We start from the raw sequence: 11324 nt of genomic DNA, 5'->3' as shown, positions 1-11324 counted from the left end.
CAGTATTTATTGATTTCATGCTCAGATTTTGTGATATTTTCTCTCAAAACTCTGCTCTCGCACTCAAATTTGCTCTGCGCATGCTCGCACTGTGTCCTCGCACTCGGTTACACACTCGAGTTCTTCCTCTCGCGCTCAGGGAATTTGTGCTCGGCTCGCGGATCTCTGCTCTGCTCTCGGATTTTTTGTGGATCAAAGCTGTCAACCAATAGAAGGCCAGCTAGTATTGACCAATCAGACTGTCCCTGTTTGTTTAAGGGTGCGTTCGCTGTTCTTCGAGGAGCGTCGCATACGGGCGGGCACACTTTCAACCGGGTTTATCCACTCCTGACCTCCGGTGCTGTAATAAATGTGGTTTCTTTCATTTTTTTGACCACTGTTGGTCAGTGTTTTGGTTTATGGTTTTGGTTCACTGTCAGTGCTCAGCTGTTTTAAGAGAGAAAGCTCTAAAAATCCACTCTACAAAACTTAAAAATTATGTTTGAGGAGAATTTAGCAGCTAAAGAGCTGAATATTTCCCTCAGGAGTTGTTAGAGAGCAAAAACAAAGAGAAAAGAGAGTGAATATTGGACGTACAGTCACCGGTGTCATGACTCCAAATGAATGATAATGTTGATCATTTACTGCTGATGTGAAAATAAACAACTGTTTTATATGACACAGATGATTGTTTTGTGTTTGAACAGGTTAGAAAGGTCCAAGAACAGCGAACGCACCCGTAAAAAACAGGGACAGTCTGATTGGTCAATACTAGCTGGCCCTCCACAAAAAGAGATCTGTGAGCACAAGTTCCCTGAGGAAGAACTTGAGTGTGAGCGCAGAAAATCTGCGCGAGCAGCGTTGTAACCGAGTGCGAAGACACAGTGCGAGCATGCGCAGAGCAAATTTGAGTGCGAGAGCAGAGTTTTGAGAGAAAATATCACAAAATCTGAGCATGAAATCAATAAATACTGCTCTCAAATCCATTTAATATGCTCTTGAATTAAGATAGGGAATAAACTCCATAGTTGAGCAGAGAGGAAGGGTAAAGTGAGGGTAAAGTGAGGTGGAAAGGAAGGATCACAAATGACAGTAATCTACCTTAAGGGCATTTCCTTCTGAGGCCAACATGATTAGCTGCAGGCTGCTACACCTGCAGCATGCACGTACATGCCAGTCAGGTGCTGACTGACAGTAGAATGATATATTGCAGTATCACACAGTTATATAATTCATGTGAGACTTTTCTCTTGTGATCAAAAGAAATCTAAAGAAAGAGACAATTTTTACAGGCTGAGATTAAATTCCACATTTGGCCATTAGGGGACTCGTAGAGGTTGATTCAAAAACAAAATATTTTCCAAGTGAATCAGTTAGTATTTTGTGATTTAAAAATATAACTAATCCACATCAAGCTCCTTGAGGAGATAGGCTCCCCAGGCCTGAAACCAACTGAATTTAATGTTGTCAGTGTTAGAAGCAGATTGTAGTTAAACAGACCAACTGTGAGGACTTACTGACATCTGGTGGCCACACAAACAAACTGCACCCTCCTGTACTAGTATGTATTAGAAAGGCGGTCACTTATTCAAGGAAACTATTTGTCAAATGGTGAAAATACTCAATATGATTTGGATTTTGTCCCAGTTAATTCATGCAGGATCTGGAGTAGGAAGGAGTACATTTTGGGACACAATAAAAATACAGAAACATGGTTGCTCCTCCCAGCAGCACATAAAAAAACCACACATCTCTATTTTCAAATTTTTAATATCACAAAATAGTCCTAATAAACCAAATTCCACATAATGACAACAATCTTAGAAAATGAATTTTACTTTACCCAAATAGTTGATCCAAAAAAAAAAAAAAAAAAAAAAAAAAAAAAAAAAGAGTATACCTCTGGCCAATAAGATAAATTATACCACAGCGAAAAATAACCTAAAAATCTTAAATACGTGACTGGGATTAAAAACAATCTCTGTATTTCAATAATTCTTCCTGTGTGCATTTATTCAGCCAACACATGCCAGAAGTTTTGGTAAAATGATTTAGGACCGGGCAATGAAGTGTACAAATGACTTGATTTACTGCGGATACTTCCCGTGTCTCATATATAAATTCTACCAATTAAAAAAAACAAACATAAAAAAACAAAATTAACAACTGGTTCTGAAGGCGAGTGTATCTTAGCTCAACTTAAATATGCAAGACTGGCACATAGATATTGCGAGTAAACATCAAATACATTCAAATAGCAGGATTAGACACAGGTGTGCTGTCAGAGTGGAGACTTGTGCTGAAATTCATATCAGTCACCATTGTTCGCAATGTTAAACATTTCAGATTACATGATTTTTTTAACATGTTCTATAAGTGACATAAAAAATTTGAAAACAACCTTAATCTCTGAAATGTTTGCAAAACCTTGATATAAAAAAAACCCAATTAACATCCATGACTAAGGTTTCCATCTGCACTGACTTGCTTTATTGATTCTTTAGAGAACTACCGACATCTGAGCGCTAACTAATGTTGCCTGATCATCCACGAGTCGACTTCTGACATCATATATCACTTTACCATCTGTTACAAAAACTTTACAACCTAAAATTAAATCCTTTTAAGTGATTTTTCAGCTGTTTTCGTGGTTTTACATGTGCTGTGTTGCTGCTGACAAGGTAAATGACACTTATTAGTAACCTTCTGTGTGGTTAGAAAATGCACAAAAGTCAGTTTTTTTCTTGTGTTCTAAATCTTTTTCTTTCAAGTAAAAGCATCACTATCCACTCAGCATTGCATGTGATGAGACAGATGTGCTGCCTCCTGCGGTTCTGTGCTGCAGTAGCCTTTTACTGCAAAAAAAAAGCCAAATTATTAAAATGATTTTTATCTGTAAGTCTTTGACTGAAGACTGAACTGCAGCTTGGCAAAATAAACTGAGAAACAGAAATGGGGGTAATTTGTATTTTTCATCCTTTAGTTTGAATTACTGATATAAATGGAAATAACTGGTTTGAAATGAACTGAAAATATCAAACATAGATCTGTTCCTGTTGGGGTTCCAATCAATTTAATATCAATGGATAAACATATTGTTTTTGCTTACTTTACCAAAGTTATATATCAGCTGCAGAAGCCACAGGTTCGGATAAACTAAGCTCCATTATATTATATTAAAATCCCATACCTAAATCCTGGTATCCATCCCTAAAGGCTTTGCAGCTGTAGTGTATCGTATGTTCTGTGAGCTCAGCTGGTGGAGGGGTGAAAGACAGATGATGAAAAAGGAGAAAGGAAAGGCAGCAAAGGAACTTCGTCAGCAGTACCTCTATGGACACATGGCAGTCTGCAAAAGTAACATTTTTCAAAAAGCAACTGAGAAGAGTTGATCCTTAGTTTTGAGCTCTTAGCTGCAAGTGCTTCTTCCAAACAACTTTCGTCTTCCTTGGACAGGAGTTAAAAAACTTCCTCCTTGTTGACAGACACTGACAAACACAAAATGCCACAAAAGCTGCAACCTTAACAAAAACTGTGTTCAGCGTGTCTGTGTCTTTACCAAAAATATACAAGCGTCAGCATCACTTGGAGGGAGAGGGTTCAATAGGTGGTTAGGAGAACTGTGTCCTTTCTAATGCCACACAGTGGGACAGTTTGTGAGCAAAGACCCGTTAAACACCTCTGAGGTCCGCAGCACAGAGGTCTTTGTCTTAATGAGGAGCTGGAGTGTGAAGTTTGTTATCTCTTGCACTGCGAGAACCACAAAGATGAGAGATGAGTAAGAGAAGGAGAGTGTGATCGAAAAATCATCTGTGATATGAAGTCACTGAAGCTCCACTGTGGTCCTGTCCTCCACAGAATTACACCAGCGACAGATAATCTTTACCAGTGCCAAACTGTCAGTTTTTACAGTATTTATAAAGTAAAAAAAAAACAACAACTCAAGGCCGCACTGGCACATTTTATCTCCTTCTGCTCTCCCTTAGTAGTTCTGGTTTGATATGTAGACAAAAAGTTTTAACGTCATTAGATTGGACAGCATCAGAGTTTGAGTGAGGAGTCAAAAAACAAGTTCTGAGACAGGATCAGAGGGTTAAATGGAGCGATGCATGCTATAATATCCCTCAGAACTGACTCGTTTTGAAGAGTTGTGGTGTACAGTGCGTCAAAAACCTGTTTGATGCACTTCTTTTATCTCATTGGCTGTTGGTCTCTTCACAGGTTTTAAAAAGGGGTTGGTTGTAGCTCTTAACGTTACACCGGTGACGTCCAAAGTAGAACTATAGCTTCATGTTGCTGAAGTCCTTTGACAGACTCTGCAGGTAAGCATCATGAATGGTACCGAGGAAGTCTGGGTCGTTCTGAACAGGGAGGAAGTAAAAAAGAGAATGAACAAACTGCACAAAACTCTTGACTTTTTCCACATTATTATATCTTTTATGGCCTTGGTGTACCTTGATGAGGTGTATCAGAGTCTCCTGTAGCTGCGCTTTGCTGCAGGGGGCTTGTGGAGGCTCCACTGCTCCTACAGAGGGGGAGGAGAGCTCAGAGGGGGCAGGAGGGACCACTGATGCTGCTGCTTTACTGACTGATTGCTGGAATGCGCTGGGGGACAGAAGCACAGAAGTGTCTGACCCTGGAACAGCGAGACCTGGACTCATGGGAACAGCCTAAGAATAGAAAAGGAAAGAGAGAGACAACAAACAACATGCTGCATTATCATTTAACCTGCTGTGATATAAAAATGAATGTGAGAGACTTCTTTAAAAAAAAAAAAAAACACTCACAGAGATTGGTTTGATCAGACCTGGAGCCTGAGAGAAAACATCCATCTCCTTGCCGTGCTGGAGATGAGGTTTTCCCATTGGCTCCTGGAAGCTGTGGGGTGGGACCAGTGTGCTCGGCAGGAAGTTGGGTGCAAGGATGGGTTTGTGGATGTCCGAGTTCACAGACTGCACTGGCGGTTTGAGGGTGCTGAGTATCTCCTGTCCCATATAGGCGGTTGGAGCTGCTGATGGTGTTGGAGGACCAGGGGGGGCTGCACGAGTCTCTGAGGCAGCTTGAGGCATCATGAGAGGGGAGACTGAGCACAGAGGTTGGGGGTCTGGCCTGGGGCCCACTGACTGGAAAATAGGGCTTGGGTGAAGTCCGTAAGGAGCTGGGAGCAGGCCGTGGGCTTGGTGCCGCTGATTTGACTCCGGGTCCTGGGCTACGAGATGGGGAGCGAGGAGAGGGTTTTGGTGGGCTGGAGTGGGATATGACTGGTTCTGCATAAAGACAGTGGGGGGCTCACTGGGAGCAGTGGTGTTTTGTGCTGGCATGGAGGGTAGAGAGGCGTCCTTAGGGATGGATGAACCGAAGAGCTCCTCAACTGTGATCTGCTTCACTGTATGAGTGCTCTAATGTAAAAAAGAAAAAAAATCAGTGCAAACACGAACAGAAAATAAATAAATAGCAGTGTTAATTATCAGGCGCTGTTATTCCAGTTGCTTACATTGGAATAATGCTGGGTTTTGGAAAGCAATATGAAAACTTAAAACTATTGGTGTTACTGTTGTAAATGATTATTCATTAATGATTAAAAAAAAACTATTATTAATTGCAATGAATAAATACCATGTGTGTACCTTTTGAGGCTGCAGTGTGCTATGGGGATGATCTGTAGCTGCTTTGACATTTGGCTCTGTAGACACATCTGAATCACCTGTCTGAGCCTGTGTCACACACACATATAGAAATCAAAAATCATTTTCAAACTTTCAGACAGAGCCAGAGGATAAATATATAGACTTCCAGCAGGGGTTAAAGAACCAGAATAAGTAAACATACTTCAACCTAAATGCTTAAAATGATGCCCCCCCCCCCCACTGAAATAATCCCAAATTAAGTACCGCTATAACCTAGCATGTCTGAGTCATGAGTCTGTATCTCTTGAGTGGAACCTGTGAAAAGGATTTCAGTCAGTGTTAAAGAGGCATCGAGGGAATAGAAAAAAACAAACACACCCAGAATTTATTCTCCAGACTCTGTGTTCACCTGTACTTTGATAAACTCAACACATTTACTCATCTACAGATATAAAGAACATGTTCATTTTTAATCTGCGTCCTCACTCTCTGGTATTCCTCCTTGGCTTTGCTGAGCAGTTCCAGGATGTCCATGGGTCGTGGTTCTGCAGCACCGTTGGTCCTCCTCGGTTCTGCTCTCTCTGGTGATTCTCTCTGGGCATGGTCTGCTTCTAGTTTCACAATCCTGGGGGAGAGGTGAGGCGTGATATAAATATACACACAGGGAGCTGTGGGGCGACTCCCACTCATTTGACTTGCATGCATTTTATAACTTTTATTTTTTATCTAACTGTCCCATTAAATATGTGCTGAAATAATCTCTTTGATGGAAAACAGCCCTTTGTGAAGCTAACAGTTAGGCTTTTTTCACCATCTCTTCCATACACAGTTAATATGTCCGGCTACTTACTTGACCATCAGTTGAGCAATGCGTTGACAGTCCCTCTTGTCATAGAACCAAATACTGTAGATACCCACTGCAACAAAAACACAAACACTGTACATTACAACTTGTTTACTTTAGCCATGTTATAGTCCAAACATCAGGCAGAACAGTCGACATGGTTCAGTTTAGACTTCATTGGGTGTCTGCATATATGGTGATGATCAAGGTTGTCAGCATGTACAGTCATACGTTTTGGGTGTTTTGCATTGACCCTATGTGGACCTGGAGAGGGGATGAAATCTAAGTTACACAGATGTGGAAAGTATAAAAAGGGCTTCAGTTCAGGCTTTTCACAGCATGTGTAGATAGCTGTATTGAATACAATAGAAGTGCATTTTTCAGTTACTGAAATGTGCCCTGCCTTTTCTTATTGTGTCATTCACGTGCATGAGTCCACAGAGTTCCTTTAAGTGTTATATTAGACAAAACACTTCACACATAAAACACTACAAAACAAAACCGTAAATAGTGACTAGTTGAGGTTTTATAATTGGATAGGAATCATTGCCTTAGAGTGCAGAGCTTTGTAAAACTTTATCATCTCAATACAATTCCACACAAAGTCAATATATTGAGTTTGTGACTTCAGCATTTGTCACTATTATTAGTTTCAATGCATCATATAAAGTGGGCCTGCACAGTTACTGACTTAAATAAACAAGAGGCAAAAAGTATAGTATAAAAAACAATGAATCCCTGCAACTACAATGCAAAGAACCTGTGCTCATTTGAATCACAGTGTATCCGCTCTGAGAGAAAGTGGACAGAAAGTTTTAGATCAGTCCACAAAGATTTTTAAAAGTTAATTGTAAAATGTCATCAGCTACATTAAACACACACACACACACACACACACACACACACACACACACACACACACACATTATGTGAGTTACACTGCCTGTGTTTCATTTGTGTGTACGTGATGAAATACTGGCCTATTCAAGGTCCCTCAAGAGGCTGGGGTAACCTAGCAACCCAAGTGTTTGTCTCCCTGCTGCATCTACTGGGACTGAGGGGAATACGGATGGGTGTAAACAGGTGTGTGTGTATCCAAGTACACAGGTCTCTCTCCAACTTTGAGCACACTCATCACCCTCAGGCAGTGCCTTCACCGGTGCTTAAAGAGTGGCAAGACAGAAATAAACACGGCACGTTAATTATCAACATCTCTGAAGAATTCATCATCCCTGTGTTACACTCCTTGCTCTTCAGTCATCTAACTTGTATCTCGCTCATGTTCACAGTGGACTCTTCGAACCATCTCAAAGTTAATTCTCTCACTCAAGAACAGAAACCTGGACTCTACAAAACAACAACCACACCTTCGCAGAGAGAAAAATCATAAAAAACTGACGACTATTCACATCTGAGAAGAAGAAAAGTTGGACTGAAGAAAACCTGAGAGAGAGCTACACAAGCAGTAAAAACCAACAGATGGGATAACAACCAGGAGAGAACCATCAGAGAGTATTTACTCCAATCACTTTTCCTGTGGGGACAGCTGGCAGTGTTAAGAAGCACCTCATCACAACCGAGTCTGAGGAATGAAAAATGACAGGAATAGCTTTTGAACTGATGTGACGCTACCGGAGAAGCTGCTTTGGCTTGAATACCAACAAGAAATAACATCATGTCTTCCATACCGGCCAGGCTGATAGGCAAACCAAGTCCAAAAGGGGAGCAGTCTACTTTGACGCTGACTCTTGCCATGTTATTTTTTCTGATAAGCAAACAAATGGGAAAGCAATCAAATTCTTTATTCATTGCTGTGATGAAATTGCTGTTCAGACTTCTGATAGATTACCTCGGTGGCAGCGCAGTCAGTTACTTTCTGAAGATCTGAGGAACTTCATCACTTCTTTTATTTCACCTTACTTCCTGTTGAACTCTTTTCCTAACGAGGAGCTTGAGTGTAGCACTGACACATCTCTGGATAAAGCCATTATCAAAAGCACAACTTCTATATTTAAAAGAAGTCAGATTCATAATAAAAAAGGTCTTTTTTACTTGCGGCTCCAATGCAGAATGGTATCCGAACCAAGCTGAAACTGTTACTGTCTAATAGGCCTGTGTGAGGTCATGAGTGGAAAAGTCGAATCACAAGAAGTTTTCTTGCTTAATGTGACTCCAAGACGCCAAGATGACTTCAAGCAAAAGGGAAAAGAAATGTTTCAGAGAACACTGGGGAAGTGCTGGTCCGGCATTTTCAGAGGTACCACTATGTTCTGTTATATTGTGTGTGTGTGTGTGTGTGTGTGTGTGTGTGTATGTGTGTGTATGTGTGTGTGTGTGTTTAGTGAACGTCACTAATATCAAGATGTGCATAGTGAGTGTATTTTTCTGTGACAGAGCAGTGTTTCATGGGAGTGGAGCAGAAACTTGAAAGAATCATCTGTTGCCAAAAAACAATTAACATTATTCTGGACCCATGGCCACTGATGTTTTGCTACCTTTCACTTCTAAAGAAACAGTGAAATACTTAAAATATTGGATCATTACACATTAAATAATAATCTAGGGGTATTTCTGATTTCAGTCCACACTGATACAGAAATGTGTGTCCATCTGTTGTCCATCTGCTGTTCATTTTACACAATACTCACAGTTGCCGTTCCTGTAGAGCAGGAAAGGATCCTGCAGCTGGAACTCCAAGTCTTTGTTGATCGGCTCCACCAGGTTCTCTGTGCTCAGTCGGTTCATAATGGTGAAGCCATGGTGAGGGGAGGCAGACCTTAGACCAACAAAGATTACAAACACTGAAATTCTATTCATTCTGTAGATGCTTTAAAATCTTACTGTCACTTAACTGAATGACTTTTTCCTCCCGCCTTGCATTACTTTAAAGTGTAATTAACTCCATTAATATAGTGAAAAATAAAGTATTTATATCACTTTGCCAGAATGACCATATATTTTTTTGTAACTGAGGAAACACTATTTTGGTGGTGGACTTTTGGAGCCCTCTGTAAACAGTGATGAACAACTTTGTCAATTAATCAATGGATTAACTCTTCCACTGACTGATTCTTAAAATTGAAAAGAAAGGCCATGTTGACAAAGGACCAAAATGGGAGAACATATGACACCCTTTATAAAGTCTTAACATTAATTGTCTGTTAGTTTTTACACTGACTTTAAATTAACACTTGATGGTCAGTCATTTATCTGAGAGGAACTGAAGTGTTAATATCTGTAAACGTAAATATTATGCTGACCTCTTTAGCCTGACTTTTGGTTAATGTTATATGGAATGATTATGGCTATATATATATATATATATATATATATATGCACACACACACACACACACACACACACACACACACATACACACATATATAATAAACAACAACATAAATATTAGAACATATGTTCTAATTGTATTCATTTATCTATATTTATGTTCTACTATCACTTTACTTTGCATTAGTGCATTACCTTCCAGTTGTTTCACATGTAATATTTATACGGTCCCATTATAACTAATTAATTGTCTGTAAAGCACTTTGAATTGCAATAATTTGAATGAAAGGTGATTCATTGTTTATTTTAATTTGAAAAAGAGCCAAAGAAACCCCAAAATAATAATAAAAAAGAGAAAAACAAACAAATCCTGATAGACGAGATGCTAAGTATGTATTACAATTTAATATTCAGTATGACAAAATATTGACGTAAAATGGCTTGTTTTAGAATGATTCCTTGCAAAGTCCAACTTATGGCCTATCACACGGTGTCTACTGAAGAACTCCTTTGTGTTTTGTTTGTTTGTTTACTTGTGGCCTACACACATGCGCAAAGAAACGTAAACAAGTGAACAACCTTCACGGTCATCGTGTTAAATGATTAAAAAAACACTTTAAATGGTTACCTTGTGTAAACAAACAGGGTACCTTCAATTTCGGTCTTCTCCTACAATGAAAAGTGATTTAATTGGTCAACATCCACATAAACAAACAACAACAACACTCCCTGACGCAAAACGTGCTTAACATTAGCAGACAGAGCTAGCTGACTGATGCTAGCTCACATAAAATAACACTAACTTCATGTCGAAACTAAAACATTAAACAGAGAAGAGGGCGCTAGTATCTAAATAATATGTCCGTGGATATATCTGGAATAATTACAGTTTGATAAATACTGAAGTGTTTCTGTTATGTTGTTTTTATCGAGGAGCTAACATTAGCATGCTAACATGACACCTTTTCCAATTGGTCACAAGAAATAGTTTGGCCACGCCGGATAAACATACCCATTCATTGGCTTTGGAGTTGAAGTTATAGAGAGCCACCTGGCCGGTAACATCGAGCAGCTTGTTAATGTACGGGTCTTGTCTCTTTAGAGCTGCTAAACTCATCATATGTCCTGCGTTTGCGGTCTCCATCTTGGATGTGATTGTTGCTCCCGCACGGACAGATTTCTGTGGACACTTATAACTTCCGGCTTTCCAAAAGTTTTCAACAAATTTATTTATTATTTATTTATTTATTTATTTGTTCCCCTGACTGTTTTATAAAAAAAAACGTTTATTTATGGAGTTTATTCCCTATCTTAATTCAAGAGCATATTAAATGGATTTGAGAGCAGTATTTATTGATTTCATGCTCAGATTTTGTGATATTTTCTCTCAAAACTCTGCTCTCGCACTCAAATTTGCTCTGCGCATGCTCGCACTGTGTCCTCGCACTCGGTTACACACTCGAGTTCTTCCTCTCGCGCTCAGGGAATTTGTGCTCGGCTCGCGGATCTCTGCTCTGCTCTCGGATTTTTTGTGGATCAAAGCTGTCAACCAATAGAAGGCCAGCTAGTATTGACCAATCAGACTG

The 11324-nt window shown here is 39.8% G+C and overlaps 1 protein-coding gene across 1 annotated transcript; it reads right to left on the bottom strand.

Annotated features, from left to right (window-relative positions):
- Positions 1 to 2471: 2471 nt before the first annotated feature.
- Positions 2472 to 10882, bottom strand: dcp1a (decapping mRNA 1A). Its single transcript, XM_053317511.1, has 9 exons — positions 10751 to 10882; positions 10367 to 10407; positions 9099 to 9226; positions 6457 to 6523; positions 6093 to 6231; positions 5607 to 5693; positions 4767 to 5378; positions 4434 to 4649; positions 2472 to 4340 (listed from the first exon to the last, which is right to left on the bottom strand). The coding sequence occupies exons 1-9, from the start codon at positions 10880 to 10882 to the stop codon at positions 4260 to 4262; spliced, it is 1503 nt and encodes a 500-aa protein (XP_053173486.1). The 3' UTR covers positions 2472 to 4259.
- Positions 10883 to 11324: the final 442 nt, after the last annotated feature.

This window comes from Scomber japonicus, chromosome 4 (assembly GCF_027409825.1).
Source record: "Scomber japonicus isolate fScoJap1 chromosome 4, fScoJap1.pri, whole genome shotgun sequence".
In the NCBI taxonomy this organism is placed as follows: domain Eukaryota; kingdom Metazoa; phylum Chordata; class Actinopteri; order Scombriformes; family Scombridae; genus Scomber; species Scomber japonicus.
Note: the sequence above shows the minus strand (reverse complement) of the source record. Positions and strands in the feature narration are given on the sequence as shown.

Coding starts and splice junctions, on each gene's coding strand:
- dcp1a (XM_053317511.1), bottom strand. CDS start 10,882: ATGGAGACCGCAAACGCAGGACATATGATGAGTTTAGCAGCTCTAAAG. Junction 5,379..5,606: donor GCACACTGCAGCCTCAAAAG/GTACACACATGG, acceptor TTTTTACATTAG/AGCACTCATACAGTGAAGCA. Junction 4,650..4,766: donor GTCTGATCAAACCAATCTCT/GTGAGTGTTTTT, acceptor TTCTATTCTTAG/GCTGTTCCCATGAGTCCAGG.